This window comes from Carya illinoinensis, chromosome 3, assembly GCF_018687715.1.
Source record: "Carya illinoinensis cultivar Pawnee chromosome 3, C.illinoinensisPawnee_v1, whole genome shotgun sequence".
Lineage (NCBI taxonomy): Eukaryota > Viridiplantae > Streptophyta > Magnoliopsida > Fagales > Juglandaceae > Carya > Carya illinoinensis.
This window is the reverse complement of record NC_056754.1, coordinates 52768986-52792637: the sequence shown is the minus strand read 5'-3', so window position 1 is coordinate 52792637 and position 23652 is coordinate 52768986. Positions and strand designations below refer to the sequence as shown.

The 23652-nt window shown below is 35.9% G+C and overlaps 3 protein-coding genes across 4 annotated transcripts; 2 read left to right on the top strand and 1 right to left on the bottom strand.

Moving 5' to 3' along the window:
- Nucleotides 1-908: 908 nt before the first annotated feature.
- LOC122305291 (fructokinase-1) lies at nt 909-5396 on the top strand. Its single transcript, XM_043117700.1, has 5 exons — nt 909-1328; nt 1883-2133; nt 2240-2531; nt 3842-3994; nt 4451-5396. Exons 1-5 carry the CDS (start codon nt 969-971, stop codon nt 4835-4837), a joined length of 1443 nt encoding a protein of 480 aa, XP_042973634.1. The 5' UTR covers nt 909-968; the 3' UTR covers nt 4838-5396.
- A 3708-nt stretch (nt 5397-9104) lies between these two features.
- Nucleotides 9105-12824, top strand: LOC122305289. Its single transcript, XM_043117698.1, has 3 exons — nt 9105-9220; nt 9471-9510; nt 10297-12824. Exons 1-3 carry the CDS (start codon nt 9105-9107, stop codon nt 12532-12534), a joined length of 2394 nt encoding a protein of 797 aa, XP_042973632.1. The 3' UTR covers nt 12535-12824.
- Nucleotides 12825-15560: 2736 nt separating this feature from the next.
- On the bottom strand, nt 15561-23652 carry LOC122305288 (flowering locus K homology domain-like). Of its 2 annotated transcripts, none has more exons than XM_043117697.1 (7): nt 23496-23652; nt 22546-22844; nt 18370-18619; nt 17989-18137; nt 17445-17726; nt 16564-16758; nt 15561-15866 (listed from the first exon to the last, which is right to left on the bottom strand). In XM_043117697.1, exons 2-7 carry the CDS (start codon nt 22816-22818, stop codon nt 15681-15683), a joined length of 1335 nt encoding a protein of 444 aa, XP_042973631.1. In that variant the 5' UTR covers nt 22819-22844; nt 23496-23652; the 3' UTR covers nt 15561-15680. The 2 variants fall into 2 exon arrangements, with proteins under 2 accessions (XP_042973631.1, XP_042973630.1); XM_043117696.1 differs by having other exon boundaries at nt 22546-22829; nt 23496-23650.

Sequence of the window (23652 nt, the reverse complement as noted above, 5' to 3'; positions counted from 1 at the left end):
GGTGATGGAGTAGAGAGATTGCTAGAAATAATATATATGCTTTTGCTTACCCCATTCCAACTTGGATGCCTTTTCCTTATTCCATCCCAAGATTCATAGCCACCGACATCATAAAATAAAGAACATATTCTTAAATTCACGGCCGAAATGAAATTCGATTATAGAATATGCATTTTATGTCCAGACTCTAGACCTACGATTGGATAGATTTTTAAAAATATTTAAATTTAATAAATAAAAATATTATCTATATTTATAATTTTACTTGTATAATCATATGATAAAAATTTTAAAATTTAAATTAAAAAATAAAATATTAATAAAATATGGATCTCATTCAATAGGTATACTATTATGCGTAAAATTATAAGTAGATGCGTAATTTTTTTTTTTTAATTTTTTGGTGGGGTTCTTAATTAGCAGGTATTATTTATATTTAGAAAAAGAATGATCTATCAAATATTATCAAAAATGGTTAAAAAATAAATTAACAAAGATTCCCCCTCTCCCCACTCCCCACTCCCTATTTTTCTTTTTTCTTTACGAGCATCCCCACATTTCCACTTGCTTTGGAGAAAGTCTACACTTGAGCGATACCGCTGGGTAGCATAGTAGGCTATTACATCTATATATTATATAAAAAAATAATATTTATAATTGTAGTTGTGTATTATATAGTTTTAAAAAAAAATTAATATAAAATTTATGTGAAAAAAATTAATTTTTATAATTATAAATCTCATTTTTTTTAAATAATTATGTGATATTTATATAACATTATTCATAACATTTATATACGATATAAACCTTTCAAATCTAAAACCTATAAAGAAAATTCCAATAATATTTTATGTTTTTTTTATTTTTTCTGGTTTATTTTTGCAAGTTATTTAAGGCGCCTTCAGCGATTCTCACACACGCTCACTGTTTCTTTCTTCTTTCTTAAATCTTTATTCTTAAAGAGTGGAATGCCTATCCACCTGCTAACTCTCAAAACCCCAGTCCCTTACCATGGACCCTCCCTACTCCCAATTTCCCCTCAGAGCCCTAGGCTGGCCCACCCCATTATCCCGCCAACCCCACGATCCGTCCTCAGTTGCAGAGGCGTTGGAATCCAAGTCTCTCCCCCGGAGCACGGCTCCGGTTCTAAGAACGGTGTCGTGCAGCAGGATTGGAAACTGAGGGGCGTCGGAGTCAAAGATATAGACGTTGCGACCTTGGGAAATCTCTGCGTAGATATTGTGCTTAGCGTTCCCAAGTTGCCCCCGAAAAAGCTCCACGACCGCAAGGCTTATATGGACCGGTTATCGGCTTCCCCACCCGATAAGGTTCGGGTTTCGGTTCTCTGTTGTCAAATTCTCTCACTTTCTATTCTTGGAGTATTTTTACACATAAAAATGAAATATTTAGGGAGTTATGTACTAAACTTGTGAATGTAAATGTGTTCAAAACTCTAATTTGATCGATTTATCTTTTGTGTCTCAGAACATAGGATTTTTACTTATATTTTTTTCTGTAAAATAAAATCGAAGTGGTTTTAACTGTTGTGTTTAATCTTAATTTTGTCTGGATTTGATCACATCTTCAGCTTGTTTTGTTAAAATCGTTGAAACAGATGTGACTACGATGCTTGAAGTTGTATGCGATGAATTACGATTCACAAATAAATCTAAAAATCTTATGGTTTTTTTAATTTGTATCGAAATTATGAATGTTTCTTGGAGATAATATTTTAGTTGTTGATTTTCTACCCTTTTTTTGTTTGTTGTTGTTGTTGTTGTTGTTTGTTTGTTTGTTTTTTTTTTTTTTTTTGTATAAAACTAATCACTTACCTCAGCTGCTAATGCTTTGGACATTGAATATATGGTATTTGGGTATACAGAAATATTGGGAAGCTGGTGGTAATTGCAATATGGCAATAGCTGCAGCAAGACTGGGACTTCGTTGTGTCTCAATTGGTCATGTGGGTAATGAAATTTACGGGAATTTCCTCCTAGATGTGCTTCGCGATGAGGGAATTAGTATTGTTGGGATGAGTGAATATACTGATGTTGTTGATGATCCCAGTGCCTCTTATGAAACACTTCTTTGCTGGGTTCTAGTGGACCATTTGCAAAGACATGGATTTTGCAGGTAAAAATATTGAACTTGTATTTATATATAAACTGCTTTTGAGATGCTTCCTGAACATGTCCCTTGTCAACGAGTTGTATCTGAATGAACCTATTATATTTATCAGTCGAGCTGATTTTAGCAAGGAGCCTGCATTCAGTTGGCTGAGCAGCCTATCTGAGGATGTAAAGATGGCTGTCAAGAAGTCAAAGATCCTCTTCTGTAATGGTTACGGTTTTGACGAGCTTTCTCCCAAGCTGATTAACTCAGCTATAGAGTATGCTGTTGAGGTTGGCACATCAATTTTCTTCGATCCAGGACCACGTGGAAAAAGCCTTTGCAATGGAACACCTGAAGAACAGAGGGCACTTGGCCAGTTTTTGAGAATGAGTGATGTTCTCCTTCTGACATCTGATGAGGTTTGATTGACAACGTTGCTTGATGTTATGAAATGATCTTTTAATTTTGTTGTTGTTATTGTTGTTGTTTGTTGGGTTATTTGTCTGTATGTGTGTTCTTTCATGTTTCAGTTTCTGTTGCCATGTACCTCTTGACTTCCAATGTTTTGTGGTAAATATTGTACTTCTTAAAAAAGCAAAAAATATAATGTTAGTCTGCCACTCTTCTCTCAAGATCATTTCTGTTTCTGGTTAAATCCATTAATCATTGCTCTTGTCATCTATTCCTTGATCTTCAGTCCTTTTTGGTTGTTCTCACGCCCTTGGAGCCCCTCCAATTTGAAATGCATTGAACCTTGTGTTGTAGGCATTAGTTTTCTTTATCCATGTCCAAAATGCCTTAACCCTCTTTCTGTCAGTTTGTCACTTATTATGCTAAACATTTTTGTTAGGCTAGGCAATCTGTGGGCATGGTAAATGTTGATCGCATTTCATATATCAGTGGATGGCTTGATCATTATACTGTAGTTTCCGTTATGTTTGATTGGTCTATATCGATCAGTCAACACTCGGGTGTCTAGATGTACCTATCCCAATTGGTCAGGAACCTCATTGATTAATCAGGATCACCCTCATGTATTCCTCTTTTGCCATTCTATCTTTTCTAGCCTTTCTGTCATTTCAAACATATCTTTCTTAGTTCTTCTACCTGTGTTTTTTAACGTGATTTAATTGCAGTGGTTATCAAGTTAATGTGAGTCATTAAATTACAGAAATTAGTCTGCACAAGCTTTTGGTGATTATATTGGAACCAAATTTTGACGTAAGTGGGATTGAAAGAGTTGGCTCATTTTGATGGGTGGTGGGGGTTGGCTCTATTTCATCAGTTGTTCAGAATATACTGAGCTAGTTTCCATATGATCCTAATTTTTTTTTTCCAAGTATTTGGGACGGGAGTGGTAATATCCATGGCATTTTGGTATTTCTGAGAAGCTCACAATTGATTGACTTTTAATTGCATAGATGGAATAATTGTATTTTAATGAGTCGTCCTTGCAATGAATACCAAAAGATTACATTGTACTGTTGATTTATTAGGATTGTAAAGTTCCATTCGCCTTAATGGAAACATTGAATCATGTTGGTGTGGAATAAGTTATGACTTAGCACAAGGAACTTTTTCTTTAGTTGCTACCTCTTTGGAGTGCCTCTCGTCATAGTAACGAACCTTCTGATTTCGATCTCTGAATTAACATGCAAAACTGTGTTTGTTTCTAGTAAACTAGATAATTGTTTCCTAATCCAGTCCCCTTATGTTAATGATTTACCAGGCTGAAGCGTTGACTGGCATAAAAAATCCAATAATAGCAGGACAGGAGTTGCTCAAGAAAGGGGTGCGCACAAAATGGGTGATTGTTAAGATGGGATCAAGGGGTTCAATTTTAATAACCATGTCAAGTATATCTTGTGCTCCTGCATTCAAGGTATTATTTACAATCCAAACACACTCTCTTGTGATGTTTCATAAGTTTCTTTTGAACTTATTTGATGCCACTATGTTAATGACTGTTGTTGAACGTTGTGTTTGTGCTCCATAGAACAGCCTCTCGTTTGGGTTTAATAATGGCACTCAGTTTTTTTTCTTCAGGATCAATATAAAAGTAAATATTTTTCCTTTTTCTTGCTGTCGCACCATAGTGGAAGGCTTTTGTGACAAATCATGTTAGATTGTTAAAATAATAATATAAAACCCCAAGAGTTGGAATTGGACATGCAGTGAACACAATTGTCTGAAATTATTTTGTTTCAACCTATGATGTTAACTAAATAGTACAAAATAGTTTTTCCCCCAAAAATATGAAGTGGGTCTATGATTCCAATCCGTCTGAATCTCTTTTCCATCTTCCTTTCTTTCCTAATATCAGCTGCAATGTAATCAGGTGAACGTCATTGACACTGTTGGGTGTGGAGATAGTTTTGTGGCTGCTATTGCATTTGGTTTCATACACAATGTGCCCATGGTTAGTTCATTAGCAATCGCAAATGCAGTTGGTGCTGCAACCGCAATGGGTTGTGGTGCAGGTAGGAATGTAGCAACCTTGGAGAAAGTAATAGAACTAATGAAGGTGGCTGACCTCAATGAGGATGATAAATTTTGGAAAGAAATGCTTCCTGAAAATTTGGACTCTCAAGAAATTACATTCCTCTCAAAATTTGTTGTAAATGGAACAAACAACCAGCTGAAACACATTGCGCTACAGAAGGTGGTCTCTGAATTGCTGCCGAAGCTTAATTCTTTAAGCGCTGACGGAAAAGTGCTATCTTGAGAGATTAGGATGCACAGTAGCTTTTCTGCAATGGATATGATTTTGTAGGAACTATTTCAATCCTATCAGTTCTGTTGGGTTTGGTTGCATTCAAAATTCTAATGCCACGAGTGGGACACTAAACACAGATTGGACTCATATCGACCAAAACAGATGAGGTACTTTTTGGCTAAAGCAAAGCATGGCTCAAGGAGTTAACATCGTTGCAGAGCCCTAATGTTTTCTTTTCAGCAAGGATTTTGGTGATCGTGTTGCTTTACCATTATAGCACCGAGAGCTTTACATCTGACCCGGGTTTCTGCAAGCAGCTTTTTTTTTTATGTTCGTACCATTGCAGCATGAATGCTTCCAAAGTAGATGCCAGAATTTCCTTATGTAATGTCGGTCTTGTAATGCTATTTTTTCCGACGTCAATGTCATAAAGGAAGGGATCATACTTTTGAAACTGCATGTATCAGACTTCTGTGACCAAACATTCCCCTTAAAGTTGGTAGGAATTCGTTTAAAATTATTTCTTAAATAAGAACTTGGTAACGTTGGATTGGAGTTTTTCCGTTCATGAAGGGTTCATAAGGCTCCATGGAGGTTTGAATTCTTCAATCTTCTTTTATTATTGTATGACAAGAACCTTGGAAAATTTAGATTACTTCTATAAATATATAAAATAACTTCTATAAATTTAAGAGAATCCTTGTAAGCGTAAATTACGAAAAATCGTTTTAATTATTATTATAATTGGGGCTTTACTACCCAAAAAATAACAATAATAATAATGTGGGTAAAAATAAAATAAAAGGAATGGTATGACCATAGCGTCCGGTCTCGGATGGATCGAAGAGTTACTCCCTGTTACTTAATCTCGCATTTCAACAATATATTTATGGACTCCAATTTCTCGAATAATACATAGATCTAATTGTTTTAAACCAACTATTCCCAAAATAATTAACTAAGAAAACCTCAAAGTCTTAAAATAAAAGTCGACCTTCCAAAATACCCAATCAACAAAGCAAAACGAGACTACTTAATAAAGTTCTCAAATCACCAAAGTACTCTCTTTGTATTGAATCTAATATACTCACATAGCCTTATCCATGCTTCATATTCTTAAACTTTAGTTAAAATATCGAAAACATCTAAAAAATATTATGGAGATAAAGAATGAGTTATCAACAATTTAGCAAGCAGAGCACATATACTAGTATGTAAATATGAGCATTTACAGAGTTCAAAGTATAGAACAAAACATTTACTTTTAAAATGTAGAATCAAAACAATGTTATTAAAATATTATAGCGAAACTTTTAGAATACTTTCTTATTTAAAAATCCTTTGGCATATCATAAACTCAGACATCGTCTTCATATTATATTGGAACATCATATCGGGACTAATACCATGTTTAACCCCCCTGGTAGGGTTATAAACCACTATTATACCCGTAGTTGAGCCGTATACCATGTTTAACCCCCCGTGATAGGGTTATAAACCATCATTATACCCGTGGTTGGGCCATATATCTTGGTTAACCTCCATGGTAGGGTTATAAACCACCATTATACCCGTGGTGGGACCATATGCCACTATTATACCTATAGCGGGGTGTATACCAATATTATACCCACGGCAGAGCCTTAACGAAAACAAAATAGAAACATCATCGGAACGAGATCACATTCAGATACAAAATCAAAAATTTATGCTAAAGTTTTCAGATGACACATCATATCAAAATAGAATACTGAGTAGCTTTAGATCATTTCACATATTCAACAAAACAAAAACAAAGTATCTTCATTTAATCAAAGCAAAACTTTTTGGATCTCATATTAGCTCTTTACAGTTCAAAAATAGAATACTAAAATAAGCTTATGCCTACATCAACCATGACAAAAATACTTTTTTGTTTTATACAGATTTCATTAATAATGCAAAACATGGTCCATGCTTGCTACTCTATTTCAAGTGTAGAAAACAGAGGTGTTCCGTGGGTTTATGGTGCAGTGATGCTAAGGCTTGCCATCAGTTGCTCGCTTGTGAAGGAGGTATGGTGGTCTGTTGGCGTGCATGGAGGCTGACTGGTTGACGGTATCCATTGGAGGTGTAGATTTGTTTTGAGGTGGCTTCTTGCTTGGATGATGTACGGTTTAGCTGCGCCAATGTGCTTGGTGGCTTGTGGCTAGGTGGTTATTTTGTGGGGTTAGGTGGTGGCGTGAGGAGATGCAATGGCTAAGGTGGTTTAACCATGGGCTAAGGAAGGGTGGTTTTCTATGGTTTCGGCATCCAACGAAGGGTGGTGGTGGTATACGGTGAAGGGAGGGCTGTGGTGCAATGGTTGGGCTACTCTGGTGGTTCTCAGCTAGTCATGGGTCCTCCGCAGTGCAATTGGGCTAAGGTGGTTTTCTATGGTTTTGGCTTCCAACGAAGGGTGATGGTGGTATACAGTGGAGGGAGGGCTGCGGTGCAATGGTTGGGCTACTCTGGTAGTTCTCAGTTGGTCATGGGTCCTCTGTAGTGCACTTGGTTTCCAGTCGTGTGGTTTTGAACGTCAAGTGGTTGTAGGTGCAGAGATCATGTCTCCATGAAGCAACCATGTGTGGCTGTGCTATGAGGTGTTGGGAGGCGGCGAAACTCACAAAAAAATAGAAATGTCTATGTTGGTTGAGGACAAAAAAATAAAAATGTGGAGACAAAGTTACAAGATGAGCAACAGTCGAATGGGTGTGGGGTGATGGGCAATTGAACAAAATATACTATACATGGGGAGGGACTTAGGCAGTTGACAAAATATGCTATATGGAGGAAGGGTGCAGCCGTCCATATATGGGGTCTACAGAGAGCGGGTTTGTGTATTAAGAATGTGTATAAACATATAAAGCTAGAAACCCTCAAGGAGAGGAAGAAACGTGCATGGCATGAACTTTATAGCAAATTGGCCGATTTTCTCTTGCATCTTGGCTTGTTTCATGGCCATCATTTAACAATATTAAAATTTTAATTTCTAAAACGAGCTCAATTTATCCGAAACATACTTTTAGGTCTCAGCTCAACTTCTAAAAATAATCAAACTCCTTCAATAAATTTTTCGGCCACTTACCAAATGAAATAGATTCTATTTGGCCCATAATATATGAAATGATTTTAACCTAATTATCAAGTCCAATAAATAAAAATTTATATTTTCAATTGGACTTGGAGTGTAAATTTTAACCGGTAAACTAGAAAACCGGCCCGTCCTGGACCGGACCGGTTGTGCCGTTTTGAACCGGTCCGGTCTGGAACCGGTTTCATAAAATGAAAAACCGGCTGGAACCGGTCCGGTTTCGGTTCCAGTCATTTTTAGACCGGACCGGTACTATTTAATGTGTATATTTTTTTTTATTTAATGTTATATATTATATATTTTATATTATATATAATTTTTTATATATAATATATAATAATATAAATTATAATTATATATAAGATAGTGTTATTATAATTTATAAAATAAAAGTTTAATCTTAAACATGAAAATTTAATTGATCATATGCTTTAAATATATAATATTATAAATATATATTATTTATTAATAACATTTTATCATAGATTCATAAGAAGTAAGAACTTAAAAAGAAAGAAAATCACAGAAATATTATTACTAAATTTTAATGGCCTAATACACTTAAAACTTTTCATATTTTTTTTGATAAGTACATAAGATATTAGTAGATAAATATAAATTATATATATTAGCATATAATTTATATAAAGCTATATTAATAGCATAATTTTTTTACATAGCACTTTTTTTTTTACATAACAGTCTTTTTATATAGTAGTTTTTTTTAAGTAGAATTTTTTGACATAACAGTTTTTTTTTTTATAAACAGATTTTTTTTATAATAAATATATATTTTATTAAAACCAGAAAATCGGACCGGAAACCGGTAAAACCGGAATACCGGTTTAGGAGGGTAATCGGTGCATAATCGGTTTTGAAAAATGTAAAACCGATACCTACAGGTTCGGTCCTAGATTTTGTCCAAAACCGGACCGGTTTCACCCCTACTTCCCATACATATTAATCTAAAAAATTCATAAAACTCGTGCTTGGCTTGGATTTGGAGCTGAACTTGGTGTTACAATAAGGATTTGATATCTAGGAGGGTGATGCTATAGTATGCTTTGTTGTAAATGTTTGATGATTATTCTGATTTGGGATGGACTCTCTATTGTATTTATGTGGGTTGATTAACGTATGAATTTCAGTTTTATTTTTAAAAAAATGGTACGAAAGGGACGACAGGATGACGTAAATACCCTCAAATCTGAGCAGGCGAACCCGAACCTTTGCCCCTCCAAATTTCTGTATCTTCACCTTCTCTGCCCTTCATCTTTCAGGTTTTCCCCTCTTTAACCCTAAAAAACTCTACCCCCCCCCCCCCCCCCCCCCCCCCCCCCCCCTCCCTCCCCTCGCTTTCCTCTCTCCCTCTCCCTCTCCCCCTCTCTCTCTCACATTTATTTTTTTTCCGCACTTTTTCTTAATTGATATTAACGCCTTTTCCTTCATTTTCACTTAATTTTTCTAAATCGAATCTTTCATAATTAATGATTTTATTTTTCTTTTATTTCTTTTTTAAATTTCTTGCAGGGTTCTCTTGAAGCTTGTTTCCGGGAAGGTTATGCTAAACGTGAGTTCTTCATTGTGCTCTTTTTTCTCTATCTGAGCGGATGCTTTTTCTGTCTGGGTCCCGAGAAATTTAGCGAAAAGGAAATAAAATTTTATTGCTCTTGGCTTCACAGTGAATAGAACTTTTAACTCAACCCAGTTACTAGTTACATGTACCCAGTGAAAAGAAAAGGAAAACCAATGTAAATCGAACGGTGGCGTAATTTCATTAGGCTTCGCAGCGTCATGGAAACTTTGAGTCTATATATGTTTTGATTTCTCGAAGAAAAAGAAACACAACTAGTGTCTAGTCCTAAATAATGACAAACATTAAGATATTATTGAATGTTATGAACTTGTTCCTAACATTAATGTGGCTTCTTTGCAAGTTCGATTTCTCTTCATGAACTTTGTGTTTACCGATATTATCTCTCTATTTATCAGTTTTTTCAGCTTAATTCGTACAAGATCTCTCTGTTGGAGCAAAACGCGGGTAGATAGCAAAAAACGCATGTTGCAAATGTAGTTTTAGGTAAATCTCTTTCCATACAATAATTATGACCTTGTTTATGCCTTCTTTTTTTTGTTTTTTTGTAATTCTAGTGCCCTGTGTGGGACGAAACAGAAAAGATTCATAAATATTTGTTTTCTGGACAGGTCTAATTGGAAAAACACATATTAAAGAACAAATTTCTTTTGGCTATAAGTTGAGCTTTTGATTTCATTAATGGGGTTGCGTTAATTGTTAACTGTTACATTTGTTATGCTAACCATGACTTGATTCTCAGGAAAAATTGGTATTTTGTAGTTTATGCTGGATCATCATTTGGCACTAGAGCATAATAACAATCTCATCATGGGCCATGGTCATAATTCAGGGTTTGAACAGACCCATGATATTGATATGGACTTAGGTGACGGCCATGACCATGGCTTGGGTTTAGGACATACCCACGGACTAGCTCTTGGGTTGACATATGAACACGGAATGGCTCCTCAACATGCAGATGTTGCAAATTGTGAAGAAGATGGTTTAGAATTTGACGGAAATAAAGTTTCTGAAGCTGATCAAGAACATACTGATGCTGAAAACCATAATGATGAATTGGCTCATACGGCTCAGGATCATGCCCTTGTTTTATGTGATACTCATGAGTTGGTTGTTGTAGAAAACCATGATCTTCAGGAGAGCTTAGATCTAGCTGTGGACCAGAGTCATGAGATGGGTATCATACCTGTCTCAGATATGGCACCTCAGCTAGTTGGTACTCCTGTCCTCCAGTCCAGAGCCCTAGTTTTGGATTCTGATGACAAACTGACTGTTGGACAAGAGTTTTCTGATGTCCATAGCTGCCGAAGGGCACTGAGGGATGCAGCCATTGCTCTTCGCTTTGAGATGCAGACAATCAAGTCTGACAAAACTCGTTTTACTGCCAAATGTGCTAGTGAGGGATGCCCTTGGCGAATTCATGCTGCAAAGCTTCCAGGTGTTCCTACCTTCACAATTAGAACCATCCATAAGCCACATACCTGTGGTGGAATTACCCATCTCGGTCATCAACAAGCCTCAGTGCAGTGGGTTGCAGAGTCTGTTGAACAGCGCCTGAGGGAAAATCCAAATTACAGACCGAAGGAGATATTAGAAGAGATACACCGGGTCCATGGAATCGCATTATCATACAAGCAAGCATGGAGGGGGAGGGAGCGAATCATGGCCTCAGTTCGTGGATCATTCGAGGAAGATTATCGTCTGCTTCCGCAGTATTGTGACCAGATAAGAATGAAAAATCCAGGAAGTATGGCGTTCGTTCATGGGAATCCTGTTGATGATAACTGTTTCCAACGCCTATTTATTTCCTTTCAAGCATCAATTTATGGGTTTTTAAATGCATGCCGGCCTTTTATTGGACTTGATAGGACTCCTTTGAAAAGCAAATACCTTGGGACGTTACTTTTTGCCTCTGGTTTTGATGGAGATGGTGCTTTGTTTCCTTTGGCATTTGGGGTGGTTGATGAGGAAAATGATGATAACTGGATGTGGTTCCTTTCTGAGCTGCATAACCTGCTTGAAATTAATGCAGAGAACATGCCAAGGCTTACACTTTTATCTGATAGGAAGAAGGCAATCGTGGACGGAGTAGAAGCAAACTTCCCAACTGCTTTCCATGGGTTTTGCATGCGCCATCTTAGTGACAGTTTCCAGAAGGAGTTCAACAGTGCCATTCTCATCAATCTTCTTTGGGAGGCTGCTCATGCTCTCACTATCATTGAGTTTGAAGCCAAAATCCTTGAGATTGAAGAGATCTCACAGGATGCTGCCTATTGGATTCGACGAATCCCACCTCGCTTGTGGGCAACTGCGTATTTTGAGGGAACAAGATTTGGCCATCTGACGGCTAATATAGCTGAATATATGACTACTTGGATAGTTGAAGCTTCTGGGCTTCCAATCATTCAAATGATGGAGTACATTCGTCGGCAGCTGATGACTTGGTTCAATGAGCGTCGTGAAGCAAGCATGCAGTGGACAACTATACTTGTTCCTTCTGCCGAACGGCGCGTGTCAGATGCTATTGAGTGTGCACATAACTATCAAGTTCTCCGAGCAAATGAAGCTGAATTTGAAGTCATATCACATGAAGGCTCACATATAGTGGACATCCGAACCCGTTGCTGTTCATGCCGTGGATGGCAACTTTGTGGGCTGCCTTGTGCTCATGCTGTGGCAGCTCTTCTCTCTTGCAGGCAGAATGTTTATCGATTTACGGAAAGTTGTTTCACAGTGGCAAATTATCGCAAGGCATATTCACAAACGATACACCCAATTCCAGATAAAACAATGTGGAAGACGTCAGAGGTATTTCAGAATGACGGGGATAAAGATGTTGAGGTGGTCATAAACCCGCCAAAATCACTCCGGCCACCTGGACGACCAAGGAAACGGCGAGTTCGTTCAGAGGATGGTGGTCCTGTGAAACGTGTTGTGCATTGCAGCCGCTGCAATCAGACCGGCCATTTTCGAACAACATGTGCAGCACCTATATAGAGAGAGATTTGTCTAGCTATAGTTTTTAGCTGCCTTAGTTTTCAGGATTTTTTTCCTCTATTATTTCATAGGATTCTCTATAGAAATATTCAGCTTAGATAGGCGACAGCTTCACATGTGCACTCCATTGTTTCTGGTTTTAAATATTGTCCATTGCATTGTTTCTCTAGAGCTCATCTGCCATCTTTTGCTTTTATTTACGTTATAATGCTTTCCTTATTTTTCACCCATGTCACAAGTCAGACTTGATCGGGTTTAATGGCATTTGCGGAGGATTTGAGATTTGTAAATATTTACTTGCATCTTTGAACTTGTGACACTCTTGATGATATTATTTCTAGATAATCTGTATTATGACAACGTAATCACCACCAAAATGTGCCAGCACAGACAATATAATAGAAGGACAATGCTAGGACCATCGAGAAATGTGATCTTTGCATGGTGTCGACAGTGCAACTCGCACTTTTATTTTTATATCTTTTTTTTTTCTAAACATCTTTTGAAATTCCTATAAACATTTTGAAAAAAAATTATAAATGAGTTTTATTATACTAGGTAAAAGTAACGTGCATGCACGTTTGCTTAATTTATATTTAATTTTTTTTGTTAAGAATTAATTTTTTATTAGTAAAGATGTAATGTTTTTGGTTAATTAAATAATTAACGATGTAATGTTAATGTAATTAATAAATAATTACACGTTGTGATATATTATAAAAGAAAAGTATTAATAGAATCTATAGTATGGTCCTATAAATAAACATCGTTCATAGTTTTATGAAAGCTGTTTGAGATAATTTTAATTCTAGGATGACAATCTAACATTTTCCTCATCTTGCACTGCTTCAATAGAGAGGATATTAAAATATCTATATTTTTTCTCCTTTAGTTTCTCTAGATCTACATAAACTTGAATCTTCCAAATTTTTTTTTGATAATTTCACCACAATGCTTTTAACATATGGTTGATGTTCCTAAAAAATAAATTTTGAATAGTAGATTAATCTTTCATATATTCAACGTATAAAGTAAGAAGATAACAAAATATGAATAAACTATAATTTAACTATTGATTAAGAGAAAAACTCAACAAACCATAAACTCAAGAATTTCAAATTTTTTAAGTGTAGCTTCTAAAGAACCAAATGCAACATTATGATTTTCTTTCTATCATAGCTATAATAATACATCAACAAAACCAACCAATGTTTATGAAATCAATCCTAAACTATTCGTTGAATGAAAACATTTTCCTCTTAAATTTAGTGATCCAAGATAAACTAAGTAATTTGTAAACAAACTGAACCTATTTTATATGAGAACAAATTGTTTCATAAATTGTTTCCCTTATCTTTATATATAAAAAGTGGCTATGAAACGGATTTTTGTTGTTTTAACGGAACTTTATTGTTTTACCATTAGTTTCATTGTTCCCATTAAAGTTAATTCCTTTTACTAAATCTGTCCAAATTCATTTCTAAATTTTTAATGAATAGTTTGAAAGCATGTATTTGAATGATGTTTGGAAAGAAAATGAGATGTGATGAAATTAAATAAGATATGTTTCCAAACATCTCCTTAGGTGTCATTTGGATAGTGAGTTAAGATTAAATAAGTTGAAATGAAAATTGAAAGTTAAATAAAATATTGTTAGAATATTATTTTTTTAATATTATTATTGTTTTAAAATTTGAAAAAATTGAATTATTTTTTATATTTTGTATAAAAATTTGATAAAGTTGTAATTATGAGATAAAATATTTTTACTATCTAAACATAGCCTAAAGATGCTTAAGGACATTTATAGGTTCTTTTTCTTGTAAAGCGAGGTTATTAATTAACACTGTTTGATATAGATTAAAAAAAATGATTTGGAGACAATTTATTTGTTAACAATTTTTACAAAACTAATGACATAATAATAATTTTTTAAAAACTTTTATATTAATGTGTTTAGATTTTATAATATATTTATCTTTTTATCACTTCTTAAAAAATAACTGATATGATATTTTGGGAGCTGATGGGCTGTTGATGGAATACAGGTTGGTCCAATCAGGACCTTCGAGATTTGAATCTAGACGAAATCTAGTTCTTTGTGTTGATGATTGGGTGTTCTTTATTAGGTGAATGTTGAAGAATGTCTTACAGGCAGTACAAGAGACGATGACCGTTGAAAAGCTTATATACACGTCCTCCTTTTTCGCTCTTGGACCAACCGATGGACATGTTGCTGATGAGAAGATAATAAATGAATTCAGGTAAACGGAGTTAACTTTTAACAAAAACAGTAAAATTAACAATAGAACAATAAATTTCTGTTAAAACAATAAAAATCTGTTACATAGCCACTTTTAATACATAGAAGATATAATTACTTTTACGTATTTGTTATATATTTTATCAAAAACAAGTGATACAATTAATCACATTAATTGAATGTGCAAAAAATACACAAGCACATAAAATAGATCGATTAGGTTACACTAAAATATAGATCGGGTAGGTTACACTAAAATCACCCTCTCGCACTGTGACCTCCGAACCATTCATTTCATTTTGAAAATTAAGCAATGATGTGCACTTTTAGTGATTGAATAACTTGTATTTAATTAAATAGTTGACATAAAAATCTATATTAACTGTGCCGCATTAGTAGAAGACAAATTATGGACAAAGATTGGCATTCTCTTCCTTATTTACCGAGCAAGTTTCTGCTATTCTTTTATTTTTTCACCAGTTGATTGCAAAGAAAGTTAAGTAGGTGGTTTAGATGAAATCAGTAATCAATAAAGTGAAACTGCATTTTATGAGTCGTTTGAACATCTTTCTTAAGGAATCATTATGTTTTTAGATATACGTTGCAAGCAAAGGCTTACGCCTTCCAACATTGATCTTGAAAGAAAGAATGATGAGCTTTCTGTGCGGATTTTGCGAGTTCTTTCGCTGTCAACGAAAAAATAAGTAGACCTCATTGAAGGACCAGAGTAGCAATAAAAACAAGAGGGTATTGACACCGAAGCTAAAAAGGCCAAACACATTGGTTCATGTATTAAGAAATGGAAGACAAAATGTCATCAGATTCAGGAACATATTGATGTGTCCAACGCTGAACTCGCACAAACAAAAACCGCACCGGCTTCTCAGTAACCATAACTATTGCCATAAGCCAAACCAAAGTCAGGGCCAGGTGCAGCATGGCCTGTGTGTCCACCAGTGTTGGACTGTGGAGACGCATATGCAGCATGCCCTGGATAAGCATTATAACCCTGGTTGGTTGATCTCCCGGTTGGGTTCTGTGTAGAGGTTGCAGCTTCAGCCATGAAATTCTGCATCATTGCATATAGGAGTAAGGGGTTTTCAGGTGAAGGTAAAGCACCAGCGAGAGACAGACATGCATCACATGATGGTAACCAGAAACCTATACTCAAACAACATTGAAGTATCGGCAGTTGAAATCAAATATAGATTTCAAAACCGGCTATGTTTTGTTCAGAAGAAAAAAAAGACTCGTCAGAATATTGTTCAAAACAGAAGTTTTATGCAAAAAAGGGTCTATCCTCCCCCATCTCCCACCACGCAGATGGGGAGTTGTTCAGGAAATAAAAAGATAGTTATGTTTTCATATTTCATAAATACATCTGAGTCTCATAAGTAAAAGCTAGAACACATAGCACGAAAGCGCATGAAAACTCACCATAAAACAGACAAAACTTTAACACTACGGCTGAACTACATCTAGAAAAATCATATCCATTCATACTCTAATTACCTATTATCTATTTCAACAAAACCAGTAAAACATACAACTAAAAAACAGAACGCAAATACCACTTCAGATTTCATGCCAGTACCAAATGAAGGAAAAAATTCAAAGTACTAAAAAGAGACAAGAAAATAACCATCATAAAATAGAAATAAGACTGGCAAAATAAGCAAACAAAATCATGCTAATTAAACTGAAAGGAACAAGAGAATAAAGGCAAGCATTGCACATGTACCAACCACAAGAAAAGTAACGTATACCTGAATTAACTGTTGAGCTGTTTGTATTTGTGAAGCCGATCCATTTATCTCAACAGTCATCTCCCCAGGCGCACCCGTTGTTTCCTGTATTGCAATACTTGCCCCACTTGCACGACGTATGTAGCTTATATTCGCACCAGATTTACCAATTACAGCATCTGCATATAATAGAGGAATTTGCATGTGTTGCATAACCTACACAACAGAATTAAACAGCATAATATATAAATATTCTTCTGATCGAAGAAACCAACCCCCTCCCCTCCCTGCTGCCACTCTATTTCCGGGTTTTTAGGAGGAGAAAAATACAAATAAAAAAAATCAGTTGCAACTTGTAATTTTTGTGTGATTAAAGTTACTGAACAAACCCCCTAATTTGGAATGTTTTCATATATTATTTAACATTACACTAACGTGCTAGTTATAAAGCAGATTGAATAATTGACATCACACCAAACGTTCATTTTCAGAGCAGCAATACGAATAAAGCAGTTTTCCTCAGCAAAACAGAAAAGACAAATTATGTGGGCCACAAAAGGAGAGTTCTGGCCCAATGATGCTTTAAAGAATTATGGTCCGGACCTCTGGCGTCAATACCATCAGCTCAATCCCTTATTTATGATAGTTGAAGCCAAAGGACATGCATGCATGCATAACAAGTTTTACCCTTCAAACAAAAACACTTGATGGGTATAAATTTTACAGAGGACGACTCCTCAACCAAAAAGATCAAAAGTGAGACAAAATCCAAAAATCTGTCATTTCTTATCATTTGCTCTATTATCAAAGATTTTGGATTTCAACTCAAAGGTAACAATATCATGGTGATTACCCACATCAGATTCTTAAAAGTAGTCAAGATCGTAGCAAGCAGAAAGAACCTTCGTATCCACTGGTTGTTGTGGCTGCCCAATTGATGAACGAAGCCCCACAGAAGCATCCCTTCCATACATAGGAGGCCCCTGACGATGCTTACTGTCCAAAGGAGGTATTTCAGCAGGATGGTAATAATTTTCATTATGACGTGGAGGCTGCTGCATATATTGAGCGCTAGGAGCAAAACCAGATCCAGCACCATCACTAATTGGAAAAGCTTGAGTAGGCGGGCCCCAGGATTGGTGTGGAGGAACATTCTGATTTGCTCGGACATTTGGCATTTGCATCTGACCAATAGAAACAATTATACATGTCAAAATAGGTGGGTGACTAGAAAAATCTAATAGCTACCTAAAACCAATCAAAGCTACCCACCCTAAGCCCACAATACTCTTGCAAAAAGAAAATGTAAATTGGCTGAGAAAATGGGTCAAAATCTACATCTCAACTTTTCTAGAAGCAAAAACATTTGATTAAAGCACATTTACATAACTTCTTACCAGGTCCCACATGAATTCTAATCCTATATTACTCAAAGAAGAAACTTACTTGAGTTTCAAATACCCCAACAATACTGCGGTCAACCAAGAACTTCCTGAGATGATTCAAAATCAGTTCAACTGCTTTTTGCACACCAGTGGATTCCCCTTGTATCTCAACTAAACTATCATCTCGCAGAGAAAAAGTTGGCAGGTTTTCTGCAGTAAATTATGACAAAATTCAGGACATTGAAGCAGCCTTTCTGTGATATACATTTAACAGTCAAATTATCAACATTATGATGGACTAAATTGAGTCCCTCATCTTTGGCAACACAGAAAAACCAACAAATGCAATTCTCAACCCAAAGAATGCAACTACATTGTCTCAAAATCTTCAATGAAGAAAAAACATGTAACATTCTTAGGAAATAATATTTTGCAAGATTACCTGCACCAAGAACACGGATGGTACAATTAGAAGCATCTTGAATAGACTTTATAGTGGAGCCATGCTTCCCAATTAGGCTTCCTGCCTGAATATCTGCCACTAGAATCCTTGTAGTAATAGTGCCCATGGCACCAGTTACAGCATGTGTAGGGTCAGTGTCTAAGTCGACAAGTTGTTTATGAACTCTTAATAAAGCATCCATGGCAGGAGAAATATGGAGATCCGGCTCTTCTTTAGCAGAAACCATCACCTTAAAAAAGCAAGAGAGTCAAACAGTGAAGATAGCAACATTAGCAAACCATGATTCTTACGAGAGAAAACATCCAGCTGTGGCTCATGAAGTTCATAGAAAACAGAAAAAGAAACCAAAACTTTATTCAACCTTTTAATCCATTGAAACACAAAATTAGCTTCTTACAACAACACAATTAATAATCAATGTTATAATATCTGGAAAGAAGTGTTCCATCCAGTCCTGATCTGTCTAATCATCCATACAATACATCAAACTAAAAATATTTCACAATACATAGATGAAAAACGGCCACAGTGCTAACACTGTGAAACTGTCATTAAAGTGCCACATACAGGAGACTTGAGGAACGCATGACTAAAATTGATTAACGTAGTCCACAAGGACAAGGAAATTTGGGGGTTTGCGAGAAAGGAGGGAGGGGCAGGAGAAGCATTGACACAACAATCACCAAAAACCATACAACACCTGTGTTCCAACCTTTCCTAGCAAGAAACCACTCTGTTATCAATTTAAAGGTTTTTGACATGGTGGTGGTGAAAAACCAAGACCCCAAAACCAGAGTGATGCATACATATTAAGACATGATAAGAATAAAATCCTGAACACAAGAAGTTTAATATTTCGCATCTTTTGTGTATGCATTTTACCCTTTGTCTATTTGTGTTAAAATTTATATGTTTAAATGACTTTCTTAGGACTACTAATAAGCTATTTACTTATGCCACTCTAGTGGTAAAGTGGATTGAGACATATTTCATATTCTAGATTTAGTCAATGCTTTGACAAGCTATATTACTTTCCTTTCACTTAGTTTGGGCTAATTCAATATTATGTGGAACAAGTTTGTGAGGCTTGTTAGTAATACTAGATCATAGTGATGACAATTTAAGAGTTTCCTAGTACAAAGTTTAACAGTGTCCAGCAAGACACCAGCGACCAAGTTCTGTAGTTACCAGATAAAGTGAAAGCTTCACGATACCAAATTCTGCACAATGTAATCCTGATTGTTAAGACAAAAAGAACTTTTCAGCAATTGTAATGCTCAGAACAGATCCCTGCAAACTTGATCTTTGGTTCTTCTAGTTTGAAGCCACTTTGTTCACTGATTTGTTGCCTTAGATATGCGAAGAACCTGCACACATTCATTTTGGTTATTGTGACAAAAGACACTTTTTCGTCTGTTTTAGATTTAGCCTCTGTTAATTTCATTTCACCTTTCAACTTCAGTCTTATTATCTTTTACAATTTAAAAAAAAAAAATTAAGTAACCCAATTTTCTTGGCAGCTATTTTAAATATTTGAGTGAACATATTTTATTATAAATGACAGCGTTCATCTGTTGCTAGTTACTGCGTTCAGACCAACATAAACAGTTAGTCCTTCTGTGAACATTTGATAGCAGTGGTTGTTCCAAACATCTGATAGTGATTTCATTACAAACAAGAAGCTTCATGCATCTATTTCATGGACTTCCAACAAGCAATACCAAACCAATAACAATTCTAGAGTATATAGCACTGCACACATCAATTAGGTTAAAGAAAAAAACCTACAAGACTGCACCCGTTAATTGAGATGTCACATATCAACATCTTCATTTAACAAATACCCCCTATTTTCAAACACATCACCAAACTTAAAATTACTGCAACTGATCTCCTAATTTGAAATTTCGGAGTGTTTCATGCATGTGGCGTGTGCACTTTGGCCATGTAAAATAATCAAAGAACCTCTGAATAGAAAATGACCAACTTATACAGACAATGTGAAGAAAGAAAAGAAAAACCATATATATCACGTGCAGAATGCTCTTATCCATCCAGTCACTGTTTCACAATCCAAAGATCTCTCGGTCTTTTTTCATAAAGAGGCAGTTTTTAAAAGGAAATCGATGTGGTATTATGGGATGGGACAAAACAGATGGGTATTGAACTGATTAAGAAGACAAGAAAATGTATGAGACAGAACTACTTTTCTGTGCCTCTACTTCTTTGCTCCTTTACAATTGTTCTTGTATTGTCTCTCTTCCCCTTTAGAAAACCCCAAAAAGAGTTCTCCTATGAGAACTCATTGTTTCTGCAATATCAAACTCTCTTTTTTGGTGTCTATGCAATAAGAGATATGCAAATAGAGTACAGAAGCTCTTTACAATATAGAATATTGCTGCAAGCTATGGAAGCTGCACACTTCACCGCTGCAAAAAGCATGTCCGCCACAGCCAAGTTTCATCCTGATCCCCCAGAAATAATAGGATCTTTTCCAATTCATCTTAAATGAATAAAATCCCTTTAGTGCAAAATATAAGGTGTTTTGGCAATTTGGCTTCCAAAAAATTTACATGGACAGATGAATGACCAAAACACCTCATATCTTACACTAAATGGATTTTCTTTTTAATAAGTAATCAAAGATTTTATTAAAAGACACAAAAGGCAAGGCCCTAGCACACAGGTAGTATGTAGGGTATACTCTGAATCCTTACCCCTCCTGGAAGGGCTCTGTCCCTTGGGCTAAGATGGCAACATCTCGCAACCAGGTTAGATCTTGGGTCCATAAGAGCTTCCTGAAAATTCTAGTAATCGCTTAACTTTGGCTATAGGGTTCTCTTCCATTTTATTACATTGGTGCTCGGGAAATGATTGTTTGGGCTCCATGTTCAAGTTGCTAGTTTCTTTTTTTGCAATAACTGTCGATGTAAAAGTGTGAAACACAAAAAGAAAAAGGTAACCTCCCCCCCCCCCCCCCCCCAAAAAAAAAAAAAAACAACAACACCACAAAAACAAACCTAGTGCCACCGGCCACCCTCCTTAATTAAACTAGGAACTAAACTCATTTGTTTCATCCCGCTAATAGATAGGGTCATAAATGGTGAATTTGGGTCCCAATTTCTCTTCAGAGAAGTTTCCTCATTTCACATTGATCAAATGCAAGCTGCACATGTCAAGCATTTTCCATCCAAATTTATGTATAATTTACATGGTTATTTATGAAGAAATTCATGGCCCTAACTCATCTCATAAAACCGGTTCTAAGAGAGAGGTTTGCTCCAACCTTATAAATATGCCAAGACCTTATCCACATGCAATATGGGATTTATTCCTCAATACCCTCCCTCACGTGTAGGCCAGTATTTTTTATGGTCCTTGTCATGGGATAAGTAGTGTGGACCCTCATTCATCCTGTGGCTAGCTCTGATACCATGAAAAAATTCATGGGCCTAACTCATCTCATAAAACCGGTTTTAAGAGAGAGGTTTGCTCCAACCTTATAAATATGCCAAGACCTTGTCCACAGGCAATATGGGATTTATTCCTCAACAATTTACCTAATAATAAACGTACACAAAATAAGAAATTTGAAGATAGATGTGTAGGACTACAAGGAAAGATTAGTTGGTGAATGCAGTCATCCTTTTTAAGATAAGAGGTGTCTCCCATTAAGAAAAAATGATGAGATACGTGTTTAAGATTGTTTCATCACGTGTCATGGAGACCAACTAATGACACATGATGAAACATGATTTTATTTAATTCATGTTAAGAAGGAATATTTTAGTCAAGGGTGATCCAGGGAACATGATTATCACAGGAAAATTATACATGTTAACAACCTCAACTAGTTAAAAAGTATCCATAGGTTTCCCCAACTAAACTGAAGTTAAGGCTATGTTAAATGAGTTCAGTACTCCACACATTTATATCACAAGAAACATGAGAACAAGAATGCTACTAGCAACAACTCTAACCCATTTCATAAATCAAAAGCAGGTTAGATAATCATTCAAACCATTATACGGTAAAAATATATGGGAACATCAAATGATTGATAATTTAAACAGAGAAAATGAAACAAATACAAAAATGCCCAAAACATAAGGATAAACCCCCAATAAATATAAATCTATAGAAAAAGCAACTCACTGCTCTTTCAAAGGTCCCAGGAGGACCATCCAGGATTTTAACCCGAGCCTTCGTCTCCTCAATGATTTTCTTAATGAATTCGCCCTTGCGACCAATAATGCCACCAACCTTCTGAACAGGAACCAACATCCTGAATACATTCTCTCCAGGCCATCCAGGCCACTTTTTTTCTCCACTTCCCTTTAAATCAATATCAGATCCTTCTTTCTGTGGAGGATCTATATTCTCGGGTGCATCAGCTGACTCATGTTCATTTACATCTTCATTAGCCATTTCAGTGCTTCCTGGGAAAAACCAACCTATGGAAACTAATTAATATGTACATCTATAATTTAACATATTAAAGAACAAACCCCCCCCCCCCCCCCCCCCCCCCCCCCCCCCCCCCCGCCCCCAGCCCCCACACCCCACCCCACCCCAAAAAGAAAAAAAAAAAGGACTGGCTGCTTACACCTTATCTACATTTCATCAAACCATGAGTATATGAAGTTAATTAATCTTTTATGTAAATGACTGCAAAAAAAAAAAAATCTAGTTGTGAATGAAAAACTGATGCAGCAAATCCAAGCTTTCCCAACTGTGACTAATCTTCCATATCTACTTAACAACTGCCGAGTATTAAAAATTTTACAATTCCTATTATATCTTAAAGCCAAAAATATGCAATTTCTCAGTCTTAATATGGCATTTCGCCGTCCTTTCCCATATTTAACATGTAAATCAAAAGTTAACCGAATTCAATCATCACACAAAACCTCAAAGCTACACAGCGAGTTCCAGACACTAAATCATTTGGATACATTGGATACACAAATACGCATACGCACTCCTATTAACGTATTTATTTGAAACCCTAGGGGGGGAAACTCAATGAGGAAAAAGGAACAGAATAAACAGCGTACAGTAAACGAAGGCTACCCGTAGTATATTAGAGATTGACAACTACTTACAGAGAGATCAGTCTTTGAAATCTTCCGCGCAGAGAGAGCTAGGGAGAGAGCGATTAGAGCGTAGCGTCTAGGTTAGGAGAGAGAGAGAGAGAGAGAGAGAGAGAGAGGGAGATAGAGAGCGAGTAGTAAGGTTATTTGTTTTTTTTAATAAAAAAAA

What these genes read in the sequence shown, in the direction of transcription:
- LOC122305288 (XM_043117697.1), bottom strand. Translation starts at nt 22,818, where the DNA reads ATGGCTAATGAAGATGTAAATGAACATGAGTCAGCTGATGCACCCGAG. An exon ending in CTGGGACCTTTGAAAGAGCA is followed by an intron (nt 18,620 to 22,545) that starts GTGAGTTGCTTT and finishes TGCTTTTTTAAG; the next exon opens with GTGATGGTTTCTGCTAAAGA. An exon ending in AACAACCAGTGGATACGAAG is followed by an intron (nt 16,759 to 17,444) that starts GTTCTTTCTGCT and finishes TCTGTTGTGTAG; the next exon opens with GTTATGCAACACATGCAAAT.
- LOC122305289 (XM_043117698.1), top strand. Translation starts at nt 9,105, where the DNA reads ATGGTACGAAAGGGACGACAGGATGACGTAAATACCCTCAAATCTGAG. An exon ending in CTCTGCCCTTCATCTTTCAG is followed by an intron (nt 9,221 to 9,470) that starts GTTTTCCCCTCT and finishes AATTTCTTGCAG; the next exon opens with GGTTCTCTTGAAGCTTGTTT. An exon ending in CCGGGAAGGTTATGCTAAAC is followed by an intron (nt 9,511 to 10,296) that starts GTGAGTTCTTCA and finishes GGTATTTTGTAG; the next exon opens with TTTATGCTGGATCATCATTT.
- LOC122305291 (XM_043117700.1), top strand. Translation starts at nt 969, where the DNA reads ATGCCTATCCACCTGCTAACTCTCAAAACCCCAGTCCCTTACCATGGA. An exon ending in CAAAGACATGGATTTTGCAG is followed by an intron (nt 2,134 to 2,239) that starts GTAAAAATATTG and finishes TATATTTATCAG; the next exon opens with TCGAGCTGATTTTAGCAAGG. An exon ending in CTTGTGCTCCTGCATTCAAG is followed by an intron (nt 3,995 to 4,450) that starts GTATTATTTACA and finishes CAATGTAATCAG; the next exon opens with GTGAACGTCATTGACACTGT.